Below are 19340 nucleotides of genomic sequence, written 5' to 3' on the forward strand. Positions count from 1 at the left end.
GCTGACCCTGGCCCAGATGGCAGAGGCCGACAAAGTTCGCTTTCTCGACTCTCCTATCTCCCAGGGCAGCCTATTCGGCGACACCGTGGAGGACTTTGCCAGCAGTTCTCCGCGGTCCAGAAGCAGACGGAGGCCATCAAGCATATCCTGCCCCGCCGCGAAGCTACCATCCCGCCGCCTGGGCCCCCGCCTCCGCCTGCCCGTCGCAGAGGGCGTCCCCCCGCGGCTCCGAAACCTGCTCCGTCCCCTGCTGAGCAGCATGACGCTAGACTCGCAGCCCTACGTCGAGCTGCCCGTGGGAGAGGGACGCCGCCCACCTCTCAGGGTCCTGCGAGGAAAGACACTCGCAGGCGAGCTACGAAGCGTCTCTGATGCGGGCACCCCGGAGGTGGAGAAAACTCCTCTGTTGGGGACGAGGACATCTGCGTCCCCACTTCCGGTGGAGGGCCGGGAGTTGTTCATTCATTCAGCATCCCCACTGGCCTACGGGTCGGCGGTACACAGAGTTCACCTCCGGGGCTCCGGCCCCGAGTTCCTTCCTGAGCAGCACTTCCACTCCTCCGAACCAGACTCGGAGCCGGATGTCGCCAGCGCGGGAACCAGGGAAGAAGGTAAGCACTGCTAAGTGCAGTTAGACTTTCCCAGAACATACAAAGAGTAATCCTTCTGTGGTCAGTCGCCTTCCCTGTCTCCCCCTTGGCTGCCCCACCACGGTCACGGCGGTCAACGTCCCTTGATACCGCTACGGTGGTTGATACGGACGGTGCGGCCCGGCTCCTGGCATCCACCCAGGCTCAGAGGTACCCTTTACATTTTTGTCCATTCGGGGGGCAAGCAGCATCGGGCTCCTGGACGGGACCTCGACTGCAGTGGCATATCAATTGCCTCGAGTTGTTGGCTGTGTTTCTGGCCCTTCGCCGCTTCCGACCGGTGTTGCATCAGAAACACGTGCTTGTTCGCACCGACAGTACTGCGACCGTAGCTTACATCAACCGCCAAGGTGGTCTTCGCTTCCGTCGCATGTCACAACTCGCCCGCCACATGCGTGCCTCTGCCCTGCCTGCGGAGGTCGCGTTCCTACTGGCGAAGGACGCGATCTAGCCTGTCCCTCCAGCCGGGATGAGGTCAGGGTCTTACAGCCCTACTTCAACGTGCCCAGATAGAGTGGTGGGTTAACACCCATCCTGGATGGAGCTCTGTCCCGGCCCCTTCTCAGGCTGTCGGCACAGACGCTCACGACGAAGTGCATACGAGTATGCTTCCGTCTCCGGGAATGGGTTGCAGCCATCCGCCTGAAGGGCACCTGCTGCCGCGTCTCAACTTTTCCTCGGCACACACCCCTCCGGCGGCCTGTCCCCGGGGGTCGAGCGCCCCAGTGCGAGGTGCTTCCATTTGGCCAGTCCCCTCCTCCTCGCCTTTTTTAGGCCACAGGAGCCCCCTGTCCCCTCTTCGGCAGACAGGGTTTCGCCTCCGACCGTCTCACCGACTGGTGCTTTCTAGCCCACTCGTGAGTTCCGTTGTGCGAATCCGGGGACCTGGTGCTTCGGCACCCCTGCCGTCTGGTCCTTCAGGCCAACCGAAGGAAGAGCATTACTCTGCCTAGTCCAGAGGATCTCTTTCCTCGGTCGGGAGCCCGACTCGGTCCACAAGACAGCCCGCCTTTCTACCAAGAGCGTGCAGTCAGTGCTGTAGTGCCTGAGCTTTTTCAGGCACAACTCAGCGGTCCCTCTCAAAACTTAGAGGCTCCTGGGGCACATGACAGCTTTAGCTGCGCTGCCGCTGAGCTCGTTCATGTGAGACCGTTTCAGCACGATCGAGTCCTATGATGGGCATGGCGTCTCGGCTCACTCCGGACTGGCGTTTTCCCACAGTGTTGCCGGCTAGTCAGCCCGTGGACTACCACGGGTTGAGATGCTGTGTACGACGGGTGCTTACAGCTTGTCCACCATCTGCTCCCACGGAGTCTAAGTGGCAGATTTTGCTACTTGCCATTCTCTCGAAGCGGGGAAACTCAACCGTGCAGCCTAGCGGCCCCACGGCAGTCCACCCACCCTGCAGAATGACGACTCCCCCCCGTGATGTTCCAGCTAGCTCAGAGCTATATCGGCAAGGCCCAGCCTCTCCTGCTTGCCCTTCCCGATTCCTCCCTTTGCCAGTAGCCTCTTCTCAGAGTAGCACTGACACACAGCTGACCTCCGGGGATCAAGTACGCCCTTCCCCAGCGAGCCTAATATAAGGACTTCAGGCGAGCGGGAGGCCGGCTGTGGTCGGCTTGCTGCGCCATCCCCACGAGGGTCTGTGCGCTATTTTCCCAGAATCTTCCCTCCGGCGAACTCTGGGTCCTCCATGCCCCGCAGTCAGGGCTAAATGCGGAGTAGTTCCTGACTGTGCTCCTGCTGGGTCTCCTTCGCCCCGCAGGTTGTGGCAATTTTCTCAATATTCTCCAGTGGTCAGCCAGAAGGCCTCTGTTTTCCTCGTATATCCCTAAAGTCTTATGGATATATTGAATTTACTTTCATTTCCACATGTAAAGATCTCATGTGCTCCCCCCCCCAACCCATGCTTCAGTACAACTGGCACCCCTGTGGGGCCCCCTACTCGGCCCCCAGGGCGTTGGGAAGGTTACGTCCGTACCTGCCTGCGGACACGTCCGCCTGTCTGCACGTGGTGTAGGGCGTAACGCGGTGTCAGGTTCGTGGCCTTTTCCATGGGTCTAAGTTCCCAATGTAACGTCGAAGTGATTCGACTGAAGGGGAACGTCTAGGTTACGTAGGTAACCCACGTTCCCTGAAGGAGGGAACGGAGACGTTACATTCCCCTGCCACGACCTGACGTCGCGCTGATGCCAGGCTCGATCCGGCTCTTCAGCAAAAACCTGAATGAGTGGTTGTAATGCCGCCCTCTTTATACCCGTATGCACGGGGGAGTGGTTCGGCATGCAAATACCACTCGCCAATGTTCATTGGCCTTTTGAATAAAGCCCCGTTCACACTACACGCAACACGCAGCGACAAAGCGACGCAATCCCATTCATTTCAAAGGAGAGCTGACGATTTCCGGCGACGAGAGCGACAGCGGCCGTCAGCGACCGTTGGCGACCGGATGTGGGCGTGTCCAGCGACGCGACAAAGTTCAGAGTCTCTCAACTTTATGCAAATGCAGAGCGACTTTCGGGAGCGACAGCCAATAGGAAAGAAGACGATAGTTCTCATGTGATCATTCTCCTTTCAGCTCTAGCAGTGATGAAGGAGAAACTAATTATTGCCGTTAGTAATTGTCCTGTTTTATATGACATGTCCCTGTCCACATATTAAAAACAATATTAACTGCATTAAAATTAATTGTAACCTGCTTGTCTTTGTTTCTAAAGTTGCTTTGGATAAAAACGTCTGTTAAATGACGTTATTAAGCAACCAGTAATGAGAACGCCCACTAGCGACCTCATCGCCAGCCTTTGGCGACATGCAGCGACAGAAGTCGCGTGTAGTGTGAACGGGGCTTAAGGCTCAGAGATGATTGGTCTCTCAGGCGAGATCCCAATGTAACGTCTCCGTTCCCTCCTTCAGGGAACGTGGGTTACCTACGTAACCTAGACGTTACTTTTTATGGAAAGTAATGCGTTAACGTTACTTTTGCGTTACTTTTTAAATCTGGGCAGGGCTTGCTTGTTTGTTTTTAATATAAAAAGTTCTATTTTTGGCAAATGTAAAAGCCTTTTTACACCAAAAACCTCAGGCTTAGAGAACAGTAAATTTACATCCATACAGTAGACCGCAGAAGAAAAAATGTCAACTCTTCTTCAATAAAAAAAGGAAAACAAATGTTAGATTATCTTGAGTAATTTTTGCTTATTAGTATGGATGAATTGGATCATCGAAGGTTGGCAGCAAAGACATCGATAATAAAATAAAATTAATAAAATGGGATTAAATACATAAAGGATATTTGTATTATTTAACCTATTTCATTATTGCAGGTTTGCGTGGAATTTCACTGTTTTTAATTAATTTTGAGAAGTACTGTATCTGCTTTTTTAGTGAGTGAGATCATTTTTTTGCATGTTCACATTTATTCTAGAACTAAAGTAACTCACAATTTCTCTCAACATGGGTACAGGAGTGCTTTTAATTAATTAATAAATGGGGAGGAAAAGTAACTCAGATATTTTCTTGTCAATCAAAAAGTAATGCGTTTCTTTACTAGTTACTTGTAATGTGTTACCCCCCCAACACTGGCCTACACCAAGAGGCAAAAACTTCCACTTAAGGGCATACAAGTGCCGCATGGAAGGAGCCCTAGAGTTAAGAATAGTGTCAGTAATCTTCACCAAGAGACCTGGGCTGCGTTCTCCGATAACGTTGTCTCTTAGCGCGCTACGAAGACTCAAAAGGTACACCTTAACTACAGGTATACCTTTCCTACGTGTGTTCTCTGAACTTTACCTTAGGATGTTGCTTAAGGTAAACCTTCTTAAGTGCGACCTTAGCAGGTGCTGTCCATGGTGGAGGTTCTGAAAAGGTTGATATCGATGCCTCGTTTGTGTGCTCTTTCCTTCACAGCGGTATAGGTAAAGTATTGAGAAAACAATGTTTTTTTTATATATAAAGAAGCGTTTTAGAAATAGTACAAACTGCATTTATCGATGGAGAGAGGATGCGTACAAATACCACGCATCATCTTATATATATATATATATATATATATAACAGATGATGCGTGGTATTTGTACGCGTCCTCTTTCCATTGAAGTTAATGGGAAGGATTGGCTTATCATATGCACGCAAAATTGGACTTTGGCGTATGCATAACACGCTATTGCGTTCCGCGGACAGTGCCGTCTTTGATTTAAAACAAGTACTCACTGTCATAGCTATAAAGTTTGTGTAAACTCATCTTTCTTTATATAGACTAAGCCTTTTCTGTCAAATTTCGCCAGCTGATGTGCCTTGGGATAGTAATTAAAAAAGCTAACAACCATTAGTGTATGGAAACTTTATTAACGAAAACACTTTCATACACTGGGTGTAGGCTATAACAACTTAAGTATTTTATGTGTAAAATTTTAAAGTAAAGTAAAAATGTAAATTTAATACTAAATCAGATTTTATATTAAATGTTCATATAAAATTTTCTATGCATAATTAAACTGCGATGTAAAAAAGCTTTTTGCGTAGTGGTGGCCACTAGCGGTATGAACCGTCAGCAGCGATAAGGTATAGCTAAGAGCGCTCCAGACCAACCTTAGGAAAGTATGACTTAACTAAGAAGGTTTCGGAAAACACGTATTTACGATAAGGTACTTCTTAAGGTACAACTTAAGAACGACGTAGCATTAAGGTGGTTTTGGAGAACGCAGCCCAGAACACATGAACTCACTCTGCTCAGGGGCCACACCCATAATGTCCCATAAATCTGGACGAGGCTGCCAAATCAAGCCCTGAGTCAGCAGGTTGTGTCTGAGGGGAACCTCTCAACGAGGGCCGGCTAGCAGACTGACTAATTCCGAGTACCACTTCTGAGTGAGCCAGAACAGGGCCACCAAAAGCAGATGTTCCACTTTGTCCGCCCTTACTCAGAACAGAACAGCTGGGAGCAAACGGCAGAAAAGCATAGTCTGGTCCTGGACCATAGCATCCACACCCAGAAGCAACTGAGGAGATAGGGAAAACCAGAGGGGGTCTCGACTGAACTTCTGCCAATAAGGTTCAACATTCACACTAACCTCCATCCGTGTGCTTGGTCGCTCTAAACGCTAAGTCAGTTGTCTGCCTGAGCTCCATAACAGCCTCTGGAGTCAGGCCTTCTCCCTCATCCAACTCCCATAGAGTGAAGAGCAGCAACCGCCCGTCCAGCTGCCATATAAGATTTCCTGACTAGAGCGGTCATAATCCTACACAGCTTTGATGGCAGCAGGGGCGTGTGACGTCCAAGAAGAAGCTGAATTTGGCACAAAATTAGCCGCAAAAGTCTCATACACTACCCGCATCATTGCGAAGTATTAGTAATGCACGCCGAAAAGGGTTGCTTCCAATATCTCGAAACCTCTTGATGTAGGTCTAGGAAGAAGAGGAGAGGCCTACAGGGCTGTGTTGGAACACACGGTTGGTCAAAAATCGGTCGTCCAGCTTTGGCTGGGCCTGATTTTGCACCGGCTCGCTGTCCTATTCTAGCAGCTCACTGTAAGATGGAGAAGTGTATTTCTCCTCCATTTGAAGGGAGAGAACTGCACAAATCACCCATTAGCTCCTCCGAATTGGAGACCATTGTAGACAGCATGTCTTTGTCATACGGTTCATAACTAAAAGAAATCGAATTACGAGCTTCCGGTGTAGGCCGTAAATTATTGACAAAAATGTATTAAAGTCATTGTTTTCCTATATATTCTACAATCAATACCCCATAATGACAATGTGAAAGAAGTTTGTTTGAAATCTTTGCAAATTTACATAGTGGCCTCCATCATCCGTAAATGGAAGAAGTTTTGTACCACCAGGACTCTTCCTAGAGCGGGCAGCCTGGCCAAACTGAGCAATCAGTGAAGAAGTGCCTTAGTCAGGGAGGTGACCAAGAACCTGATGGTCACTCTGAAAGAGCTCCAGCATTTCTCTGTGGAGAGAGGAGAACCTTATAAAAGAACAACCATCTCTGCAGCACTCCACCCATCAAGCCTGTATAGTAGAGTGGCCAGACAGAAGCCACTCCTCAGTAAAAGGCTCATGACAGCCCACCTGGAGTTTGCCTGAAGGCACCTGCTGGACTCTCAGACCATGAGAAACAAAATTCTCTGGTCTGATGAAAGAAAGACTGCCCTTTGTCCATCATGCTGTGGGGATGTTTTTCAGCGGCAGGAACTGGGAGACTAGTCAGGATCTAGGAAAAGATGAATGCAGCAATGTACAGAGACATCCTTGCTGAAAACCTGCTCCAGAGCACTCTGGACCTCAGACTGGAGCAATGGTTCATCCTTCAACAGGACAATGACCCTAAGCACACAGCTAAGATAACAACGATGTGGCTATGGGACAACTCTGTGAATGTCCTTGAGTGCCTAACCAGAACCCAGACTTTAAACCGATTGAACATTTCTGGAGAGATCTGAAAATGGCTGTGCATTAACACTCCCCATCCAACCTGATGGAGTTTGAAAGGTATTGTAAGGAAGAATGGGAGAAACTGACCAAAAATAGCTGTGCCAAGCTTGTATCATCATACTCAAAAAGGCTGTAATTGTTGCCAAAGGTGCTTCAACAAAGACTGTGAATACTTTTCTTTTTCTTTTTTTTTTTTATATACATTTGCAAAGATTTAAAACAAACTTCTTTCACGTTGTCATTATGGAATATTGTTTGTAGAATTTTGAGGAAAATAATGAGTTTAATTAATTATGGAATAAAGCTGTAACATAACAAAATGTGGAAAAAGTGAAGCGCTGTGAATATTTCCGGATACATTGTAATGCTCTTTGTAATGTAATGTATTTTTTTATTTTTACCAGTGAATGAGACACAAGGTAATCTGACAGCATTGCATTCAACCCTCCTTCAATGCTGTCTTTCAGCTACCAAGAGGAAACATTTTTTGTAATGTTAAGACTGAATCATCAACTAAAAAACCAGTAAAACAAATTAACAGGTTATGAAGAGGTTGAGTAAATTCAATTATTAGGAAGACACATACTTTCTCAAAACTAGTGGAAGAAATGTACTGTTAACATCAGCATTGTTTTGTTTGTTTCCTGTTGTAGGAGTTGCCGTTGTATTGCTCAGGTGGTCTCCGCTTTTTCTGGGATAATAAATTTGACCATGCTATGGTGGCCTTCCTTGACTGTGTCCAGCAGTTTAAAGACGAGGTGGAGAAGGGTGATACAGGCTTTTGTCTGCCATATAGGTGAGAATATCCAGAACACAAATTTATATAACAAAAATGGCATGTCACTATAAATCATCAGGCTTTTGCAAGATCTTTCTAGCTGATGACTAGCTGATTAAATAGGTTGTCTCTTAATAAGCATTGAAATAATTTACCATTGTCTGTACATTTTTTTACACCGCATTTGCACATCCATATTGGCTGAAGTGAAAATAAATAGAAAAAAATATATATTTAGATCTGTTCACATTGCATAAAAAATTTAGTTTATACTAAATAACCCAGTCTCTTCGGTTCTTCATAATACTTTTAGTTTAAATAGTTCACAGTATGTAAATCTACATTTTCAGTTTACTTTCAGTAGACACTTCTGGGTGACCATCTCTCTCTCTCTCTACCACTCAATGACCACCTGATCAAAAACCTCACCCCATATTCACTCAGTGGCAAATGCTCTGTGACGCTTCAATAAAAACTAAACATATTTAAATGTATGCTTTAACACTTAAATTAGCCCAAGTTCAAGCATATATTAAATTATTACAAGTAAAGTATATTATCAAAAATGTCAAATATTATTTTTTTTCCATCACACAAATACAAATTTAGTAAACTTTACCCTATATTTATTTGAACCGAAAACAAAGACTTTGACAGTCTGAGTATATTTTTAGAGGTAAATTCAGTTATGTAATATTGATATTATACAGCTGTAGATGGTGATTGATGTGTTCAGAATTTAAGACTTTTTTTTTTCTTTTTTTATTAAGCTGCTTAAATGTTCTTAATACCAGTAGTTTAGTCAGGGCCATTTGTTTATACCCTAGGTATTTCTGTATACCCCTTCTCAGTATATACCCTGCCCATCATTAACTGAGTTCGCGTACACATTGCATGCTTGTGAATCCTCTCATTATGACAAAGTGCAGGCCAAGGTTATTATAGTTAATGAAAACTAACGAAAAAACTACAACTAGAATTGAAAAAGCATTTTCGTTAACTGAAATAAAAATAAAAACGAGAGTTTAAAAAAAAACGAAAACTAACTTAAACTGTTTTGTGTGTATACAAAACGAACTTAAACTAACTAATATTAGTTTCGTTTTCGTCTTTGTAAATACATTGTGCCGATATGGATCCAAATCTATACCGGCTTTTGCACCTTGCCCACTAATTAAAACGGAAGTCTGGGAGTGAGCGGAAGGAAAAAAACGTGAAGGAAACGGTACCTGAAAGAAACTGTGACCAAAGGTGTTGGATTGTTTGCTTGCGCAGACCGAGTGTGAACGCCAAAACATCGGAGAAAATTGGTGGTGCATTAATACCGGTTGCAACTTCCAGCCTGGTTCGCCTGCCGCAGGTGCTATAGTTTCTCTTCTTCTGATAAAACTCCGCTGAAGCTCCAAAGATTTGTGTCCCCATAGATATATATACGTAGATACCCCATTGGACCGCTCCAAGCACGTAGATGCGTCCGCCATTTTGGAACGGTCCACTTGACGTCATTCACCATACTGTAGGTTCACAGACCAACGGCTGTGCAGGACTGTGGCATTTCGAATATTCACTGATTACTATGGTCAGTTACATAGACCCAGAGCCATATAAAAAGAGAGTTGCGACACTCCCATAGGCTTCCATAGGAACTGAGGAATGCGGAAGTAAAGCGTGTCATGGAGCGGTCAATAGTTCCAAACAACCAATAGCTCCTCCATTGAAGCCCATTCATTTCAGCGCTTCTCAAGCACAGTCGCAAGTATATTGAAGAAATTACTGCATTTCTTTACATTTTAACGCATCAGTTGACCTCTCGAAAAACTGGCCAATAGTGGTGTTTTATGAAGCGTGTTATAGTTAATGTTTATCGTTAAAAAATAAACAGTTAAACTGTAAATGCAGCTGGATAACGTGAGAAACACCGTAATAGCGACCATAACCAGATACTAGTAGTCATGGGCGACATTTGACTCTTGAGTCAGGGGGGGCAAGAAAAAAAAATCAGATGTAAGCATTAAAACAGTGCCCTACGGTATTGCAGCACATCAAAGCAGTCAATTAAAGCGCTGCACTTCAGCCCGGGCCGATGGGCCCTGACTTTTTTTTACACCCCAGGGCTACGGCTTCGGGCCAATTTTCACGTCATAGTTCAGACCCGGGCCGGCATCGGGCCTGTTTTAGGCTTCTCCTTATTTTCATAATTTAGACATCCATCAATTATGGTGAAGAAAAAAAATACCGCGCTGTTGGAAACAACACGAAACTTCACTTTCGCTTTCGCTTTTGAGACCGACTCAGACACATTTAGTGTGCCTTAGCGCAGCTGAATCCGCGTTCAAGCGCACACAATAGGCTAAAACTCGCCCCAAGCACCGGCAAAAATAAATAACAATGAATGTGTCGAGGAAAGAGTAAGGACATAAATTAATTATTTATTAATTAATTTGTGTATTCTGAGTCAGTGTCGCAAAGATCCTGACTGCAATCTCCTTTTTGGATGCGCCGTTAGAGAGAAATTCATCTTTATGGATTACATGAAAGAGTTTGTGCTTTTGATTTGATTTATTTCGTTAAGTAATAGTTTAAAGCTTTCTATAAATGTATTTATTATGTCTGTGAGGCATGCATTTCACTTCATTTTGTTAAGCACTCCTGTTCAAGAACCAGACGGTAGAAAGCACATAATTTTTGTTTTCTTTATTTTATAAAAATGCTGTAACGTTTTTTTCGATGTATTACTCGTACTTTGTGAGCAAAAATGACGGATAATTTTAAATTGCTTCCAATGAAAAAAATGCAAGTGATTGCGCTGGTGCCTCGATGTCCTGCAAGCTTTAACTTTCACTTTCTGCACAAACTATGCGCATATAGCGCACATTTATCTGTAACGTTTAAACTACCATTGTTTTATACCTGAACTGTTTTATATCTATAGATTTCATTTTAGGCAAGTCGTGATGATTTGAGAAGGCAAACTGATCAAACAGACTATGATCAGTCTTCCGATGGGCGCTGTTCGGTATATATATTTAACGAATAAAAAAATGCTCCAAGCGTTTTTCTAAATTAGCTAAATAAAAAACGAAACTAAATATAAACATTTTGCCATTACATACAAAACTGAACTATTTTATAGCTGAAACAGTAAGTTGTTTTGGGAGAAGGGGAAAATATATTTTTATCCCGTCTATTGCTTCACCGTTATTTCGAGAATAAACCCAGCGTAAATATGCAAATGTCACTCCCAAAACATATCAGCTTGCATGTGCCGAAAAACGAAAGTTTCATACAAATTCTAAATGGATTATAGCCTAGAAAGTGCAAAGCACGCTCCCCTTATTATCACTAAAAGTTCATAGAGATCTCACAAAATTCCGTTATAATTAATAAAGCTCTCTAAACTACACAATTAATATTTTATTTACATCGCGTCTACACTCATAAGATGATTCATGAGCGCACAAAACGGCACTTAATAAAAACCGATCAGGCGCTTTCAGCAGTGAGTGAATTCTGACAAGTGTTTCTAATTGTTCGGAAACAACAGATATGTCTGTGATTGGTTACATTGCTCAACGCTGCAAAAACACGTTGGATAGTTTGCCAGATCTTTAATTGCTTTGCTTTCGTTTGAGGGTTATATAGCACCGTCTAGTTCCCAAGTACAACCGAGCCTAAGCTTGGCTAAAGCAGTTGCAGCGGGGCTGTCGAGGATTCCATGACTAACCACAGGGGGGGCAACTGCCCCCCCTTGCCCCCCCCCCTAATGTCGCCCATGCTAGTAGTCATATTTTTATGTTTTTAGTCTTTCTGAAATCTTTCTCTCACTGTAGGAGGTTGAATGAGTTTCAGTAAAGACTGCATTCAAGAAACACGATAAAAATGTATGCTGAATGCAATTCGTTGCCTTGTGTTTTTTAAACATTATTTTCATCTTTTCTATTATGTTAAATGCCATTTTTGCTTGCCTTTTATAATATTCACTTATGTTGTATATTTGAATATCATAAAACAAGAGTAAATTACTTTTTTTTAATTTAACATTAAATCGTTAAATCGAAACATACTGTATAAAAAAAGTGTTTGATCATGTCCAAATACACATGCAGATGTATTTAACCTTAAATATTACACTAACTGTAATCTAAATACTATATTAGAAAATGTTATCTTTTAAATGGTCAGGATCATTATTGCACATATTAAGTACAAAAAAAACCTCCTCAAAATATTTACTAAATAGAACTTAACTATATATATTACAGTTATTTAATTGAATAAAAGTTACACTTAAGGTGTTTGGTCACATTTGACTGCCAAAGAGTATGAGAACATATTAATTATGTCTCTTTATCACTCCCCAGAATAAAATGCGATTGTAAAGCGTATTCAGAGAAGTTATCAATACACAATCAATGCACATTATGTGTAAATAATTACTCGAAATTGCTGCAAATATAGTAAAACTGCTGTCTATCCTATTTAACTCCATTCAAACACATTGACAGCGCGGAGCTGTTTGGAACTATTGAGAGCTCCATGAACCACGTGACCGTGCGGCGGCGAGATCAAAGCGTGTCGCAACTCTCTTTTTATATGGCTCTGCATAGACCTATGGGTGAATGACGTCAAGTAGACCGCAGTGAAATGGAGGACGGCTCACGTATGACGGCCCATAGAAACAGTCGCTAATGAGGCATCTACGTATATATATATGTGTGTCCCGGCCTGTAAATTGGTTGGCCGACCAGACGCTGCCTGCTTCACGCAGCAGATGCGCACACACACTGCACGAAAACTCCCGCTCCCGCACTCACACAACACACACTGCAAACTGATCGAACCTAAATTTATTTTCTCATTTTTGATTTTTGTCTTGTGATGTGTGAAAACGGTGAACTTTAAGACAGTTTCCAGTTGAGTTAAAAACGAAACAGACACTTTTTGTCTTTTTTAGTAGGAGGACATTTCTTTTTTATGGTTTCACTTTCAATTGGACTTTTTGAATTGAGCAAGTGAAAATCCTTTTTCTCAGTGAATTAATGTTGTTGTTTTTTATTAATGCTGTGAAAACGGAAAAAAAAAAAAGTAAATATATTGTTTTCCACTTCATTCTTTCCTTCTGATGTTTGTGTTGTGTATTATTTTTTTTTTATTTGGCAAAATTTGGAATCTTTGCCTTGTCTGGTGCCCGAACAGCACTATTAAGTACAACCCTAAGTTGATTAAATTTACCTTTGGGGGCCGCCACTATTACAACATAAGCCTTTTGGGTTGAAATAAAAATCTATTTAGGCTACTTCACATTGCCTGTTTTATGCCAGGTGTTTTACCCACGTAGGTGTACCAGGTATGCCAGGTGTACGGCACCACGTAGTCTTTGATGTCACGTGTCAATAGTCTGTCCGCGAATCATGCACCTGACAAATATCCTAATTTACAAAAAAAAAAAAAAAAAAAACTAAAACTAACACTGTAACTAATAAAAACTAAATTAAAACTAAGCAATTTCAAAGTATAAAAACTAATAAAAACTAGTAAATCTGCCTCTAAAACTAATTAAAACTAACTGAATTTGAAAACAAAAAGTCAAAACGAAATAAAACCAAAACTAATGAAAAATCCAAAACTATTATAAGCTTGGTGCAGGCATAGTGTAAATAAGAGATTTATTAAGTAAAGTAGAGAGATTTGTTGATTATAGTTTAACTTTTTGAGATCAATTTGAACTAAGATGAATGACAGCTTTTAGTGATTATAAAGGGAGCTCTTTCTAGGCTATAATAATTAAATCAGAATTTGTATAAAACATTTGTTTTACACATACAGTACTTTCATGAATAACATCAGCATATTTATGCAGGATTCATTCTTAATAGCAATGGTTGGCAGTAATAACCATGGACTGAACAATACAAATAGATGTGCATTAAGGCAGGATCAAGCACCCTCACTAATTTCATAACCACCTTCAGTAATTTAATTCTGGAACCATTCCTGATATCCTTGCAGGAGATATAATTCCCTTATTCCTAAATTGTAAAATCAGCTACATTTTACATGTATAAATGTATTATACTATTTGAGAAAAATATTGGGCATCATATTAAAAGTATTAATATAAATTATTTTTAATTTAGTAATAAGCTTTATATTGGCACTAAAGCCAAAGCAAATTTAAGAAAATATTATCTGGAAATATTAATATAATTTTCTTTCTAACCTACCTTTTCTAAAAATTAAATTAAAATTTATCTGTAAAGTACGAAAGCCCTAAACAAACAAACAAAAGAAATTAAGGTAGGAGAATAAACATGCAGTATATAGTGTCTTAGATCCTTCCTGAGCCTACCTAAGTCATACAATTTTTTTTTCCTCTCACTTTTTTTGACCAAAAATGTTTTTTCCATCTCTCTCAAAAACCTTTTTTCTCTCTCACTTAATTTTTTCTCTCCTCATTTATTTTCTTCATTTTGTAACCCAGAATCCACTTTATTGAACTCTCTCTGCGAGAGCTTCATAACCAGTCTTTTCAACTACACAGTATTATTTCTGTCGTATAGTCATTCATATTATCACAGAAATACTGGGTCATAGTATACATACAAAGGTCATAGTTGATAATAGAGCCTTCAGTGAGCCTTTCATCTTCTGAAAGTAATTGGTGCTTCAAATAACGTTTGTGTCAACTGCATTGTTTAGCCACTAGATGGCAACAAGTAACTGTTAAAAAATACATTTGTCATTGAATCATTTATTCAAGAGATTCATTGAAACACACTGATTTATCCAGTAATGAAACAGGTGAAGTATTTATGAGTGAGTCATTGAATCATTCATTCAAACCACTTTTTCAAAATTTTTCTTCACATCGTGTGGCCACAACATAAGGATGTCATTCCCTAGATAAAATGATCATGTCCATGACAAAACTATCACTAAGTGAACTCAGAATATCGCTTCCCATTTACCGTAAGTGAACCGAACATGTCCCTTCCAGGTCACTGTACATGCTAACAATCACTAGCCAACTTTTTTTTTTTCTCTCTTGTGAAGAAAAATGAGGAGAGAAAAAAAAACAGTTTTTGAAGAGAGAAAAGTTTTTAAAGCAAACAAAAAGTTTTTGAGAAGGGAGATAGTTGTTTGTAATATTGAAAATCCCAAAATGACAGTATCAGGCTGTTATTATCAGGCTGAATTAATCTACTAATACCTAAAATGATTTTGAGATGATCAGTATCATGTTTATTTTTTTGTGTTTGTACATAAGATTCTGTTTTTCTTCTGTAATTAGAATGGATGTGGACAAAGGAAAGATCGAGGACACAGGTGGCAGTGGAGGTTCTTACTCTATTAAGACTCAGTTTAACTCAGAGGAACAGTGGACCAAAGCCCTCAAATTCATGCTCACTAACCTGAAGTGGGGTCTGGCCTGGGTCTCCTCGCAGTTTTACAACCGCTAGATGTGATCTTCAGTCTGACACCTGATCAATGACACCAAGAAACCACATGAAATATACACAGTACTAAGATGAGAATTTACCCAATTGAAATCTTTTCTTTATTTGTATGTGTGTGTTCTGTGTTTAACTATTAAAACCCATTAAATACCAGTAATGTAAATACCAGTAAATGCGTGTTTGGTATATTTCTTTTGCATTACTAGGAATATTTAAGGTGAGAAGGGGATAGTGGGATCCCTGCAAACAATCCTGCATTGGCCTTTTATGGGCTTACACTTAGGGATAGCCTAAGGGAACCCCAGCAGGCCCTGCACAGGCAGCCATCACTTGGCCTCCAGAAAGCCCTCACTAGGCCCACACAGGGCCCGCACTATTAATCTACAACAGTACATTTGTTTCACTTTAAATACTTTTCAGCTACTATAACTTAAGTTTTTGGAAAAAAACAGTTATTATAAATCTGAAATGAATTCAGTCGCCACATAACTAATATCTGTATTGTCAAAATGTACAGTAGAAAAAGTAATTTCAAATCAATGGATTTATTAAATACAAAAAAAAAAAAAACATTAAATTTAGGTTAATACAGATATAGCCAAAAATGTAAATACACAAAAGTACAAAAAAATAAAAAGACAGCAAACAAAGCAATTGTAAAATTTCGTCATGTTAAAGTTGATGTGTGTGAAAGTCTGTAGTGCATCAATGTCCAAACACTGTCCATAGCTAAAGTTGGCTGATAGCAAATGAATAATCCAACCTCTTGTAATGAAAACATGCCACAGCTCTCAGACACCAGACTCTTCATAACCCATGTAATAATCCAGTTTATTGTCAGGGGTGCAAACTTTTCACCTTTTGGCGAAATTCGCCGTTTTCACCTTGAAATGGGTCATTCACGTGAATTGTGTAGATCAGTAAAAAAATATATTTTAGAAGGAAGAGGGGGTGTCGTCTCATATCTGCGAGTCATCTGTGTCATGTCACCTGTAGCGTGAGCACGTCATAAATAGAACGTGGCAGCTGTTTATTGTCGTGGATTTGTCGAGTCGCGTCGTATGGCGCCGCACCACTTCCAGTGTAGACAGCATAATAGGTTCTATTGTATTTTGTCGTGTCGCACCGCGCTGCTCGCATCCGGTGTAAACATGGTGTGGTTGCTTAAGATATACCTTCTTACGTGCGACGTTACCAGGTGCTGTCCATGGCGGTGGTGCTGAATTGGTTCCAACTGATGGCTCAATAATAGATGATCATCTTAATGCAGGGTCTGCTTCAGTGCCTTATGTGTGGAAGCGGTGTTCTTTATAAAATATGTTGATTTCAAATAAAAACAAGGCACTCTGTCCTGTTAGAACGCAGCAAACATGCTGAAACTTTTACTTTCGTTTTGCACGTCAGGAAAAAAAAACAAGGAAAAAAAAATATATACCCAGAGCTCCTCCTTGTGGCCACCACATAAAATACAAGGAGAAAAAAACCTACATGAGGCACTGCCTAAGAATTTAACAGCTTTTAACAAAAGGGAATAAAAGGGGTCATTTATATTAATTAATTAATGTGACCCTGGACCACAAAACCAGCCATAGGTAGCATGGGTATATTTCTAGCAATAGCCAAAAATTAGAAAATTATTAAATTAGAAAAGACACAGACGTCTCCCAGAAGATAATAAGACGATGTACAATTGTGGAAAAAATGATTACTCATCTTTTATTTACATTTGAACAAAAAGTGGCATGTCCAAAATTATTCATACCCTTCTCAATAATCAATAGAAAAGCCTTTATTGGCTATTACAGCAATCAAACGCTTCCTATAATTGCTGACCAGCTTTTTGCATGTCTCCACTGGTATTTTTGCCCATTCATCTTTAGCGATGAGCTCCAACTCTTTCAGGTTGGAGGGTCTCTATGCCATCACCCTGATCTTTAGCTCCCTCCACAGATTCTAAATTGGATTTAAGTCAGGACTCTGGCTGGGCCACTGCACCTTTTTCACCCCTGACGAGTTTGCACCCCTAATTGTCCCAACTCCTTACTTTAGACTGGGCTTGAAATAAAATATTTCCCATCCAGGAAACAGCACAATGTGTTCATTTATCAGTCATCTCCACACTTATCAGTCAAACTCAATTACTTTTGTCCTTCTTCCCTAATCCCTTCGTCAAAAGCATTGCAATAAATATATGGTTTACACACATGTACACAGGTCAAAAACAAAAACTGCATTGTCATTATTTAAAAGTTATGCAAGGAAATCTCTAACTTGTATAAGATTTATGAAATTGATCATGTATAAGCAGTGGCACTGATTTAATACACATAGAGAAAATATTTTCTCTTACATAACACTGTGTGATTTTACTTTTTTTTCCCATAACGTCAGCTACTAACTAGCTGGCAAGCTGAACAAGGTGTATTTGCTTAGGAACAGTTTCAAAAATGTGTACTGCTGCTGTGCCTCCAGAAACAGGGCTGGCATCAAAAGCTCTTATCTCATCAATTAATCAAATCGTAATTGTTTCTTCTGGAGTTGTTGCTTACCTTCTGTGAATGCTGCTCAGGTTTTTATCTGCCTCATTGATGCCCTGGAGTGATGAGCTTTCTGTGAGCATTAACACAGTGGCACTGGACTGGTGCTTGACTGTTTGTGTTGATGCAAAATGTAATATAGTGGTGTTTATACAACACCTTTTTCAATTAAAAATGAAAACCATTCTATGTGTTTTCCATTCTTTACATGACAATGTTTTGGGCATTTTGGAGGCCTGAAAACAAACTTTTGCAAAAGGATTTCAATGTGCAAATAAAAATGTTTGTATTCACCTTTCTGTAGAAGAATACATATGCGCAGGTGCATAGCATTTCTTTACAATGTGACATTAACTACTGGCCTGGCATTTAACACTTTATAATAACTACATGCATATAACACTGCAAATTTTTTCTTATCTCTACCCCCATTCATATTTAAGGAGCCCACTCTTAGACACACAAAAAAAGAAAAGCAAAAAGGGATAGAGACAGGAACCACAGTAAGAACCCTGTGGAGCTTGATCATTTCTTTAATTATTTAAAGTATGAGATTTACCCTGACGTAATTTTGTTAAAGGAACACTCCACTTTTTTTTTTTTTTTGGAAATAGGCCCATTCTCCAACTCCCCCCGAGTTAATAAGTTGAGTTTTACCGTTTTGAAATCCATTCAGCCGTTCTCCTGTTCTGGCCATATCACTTTTAGCATAGCTTAGCATAGATCATTGAATCCTATGAGACCAATAGCATCATGTTCAAAAATGACCGACGAGTTTCACCTGCGGAGATCATATACCAGTGGTCATTAGTGGTCAGAATATAGCCCAGGTAGACTCCTATAGATATCTGGGCATTGATAATAAATTGACATGGAGTGCTCAGGTGGAAAATGTCTGTATTAGGGTTCAACAGCGATTGTATTTTCTTTGTGGGTTGAGGGTCTTTGGTGTTAACCATAAGGTGTTGCTTCTCTTTTGTCACACAGTAATCGAGAGCATTTTCCGATATGGTATTTCAGCCTGGTTTGGCAATCTTTGCGTACACTTAAAAGCCCAAATTACACAGTTAATGCAGAGAGCCATGAAAATAATGGGAGTTACACTTCAGGCTCTTTTTGAAGAAACTGTTATTAGACAGGCTCAAAAAATTGTCTCAGATTCCACTCATGTCCTCCATTCTGAGTAAATTTTTTTTCCTCCTTTCTATTCTCATCTGGTAGAAATGGACTATGCATAGGAGTGGCAGTAACCCATGAATATTTAGCAATTCACACCTGAGAGACAAAGAGCCCTCCCCTAATGGCTCATCAATGACTGAATGTGACTATTAGGTAAGGAACAATTTGAGAAGATTCAAAGAATGGAGTTTTAGATTATTTGTATTTTATTTACAACACTGTATAATCAAAACATACATATGAAGGTCAAAGACACATGATTGAGCACCCTGATCTAACCACAGAGATGTGGACAGAC

At 41.0% G+C, this 19340-nt stretch overlaps 1 protein-coding gene across 2 annotated transcripts in view; it reads left to right on the forward strand.

Moving 5' to 3' along the window:
* The window catches only part of becn1 (beclin 1, autophagy related), a 68106-nt gene extending 52607 nt beyond the window's left edge, over positions 1-15499 (forward strand). For both annotated transcript variants that reach the window (XM_073828603.1, XM_073828602.1), the window contains 2 exons: positions 7745-7887; positions 15161-15499. In XM_073828603.1, coding sequence (XP_073684704.1) covers positions 7745-7887; positions 15161-15329 — 312 coding nt within the window. In that variant the 3' untranslated portion in view covers positions 15330-15499. The remainder of the gene's footprint in view (positions 1-7744; positions 7888-15160) is intronic.
* The last annotated feature ends 3841 nt before the right edge of the window (positions 15500-19340 follow it).

The sequence above is a fragment of the Garra rufa genome, chromosome 22, assembly GCF_049309525.1.
Source record: "Garra rufa chromosome 22, GarRuf1.0, whole genome shotgun sequence".
Taxonomy (NCBI): Eukaryota; Metazoa; Chordata; class Actinopteri; order Cypriniformes; family Cyprinidae; genus Garra; species Garra rufa.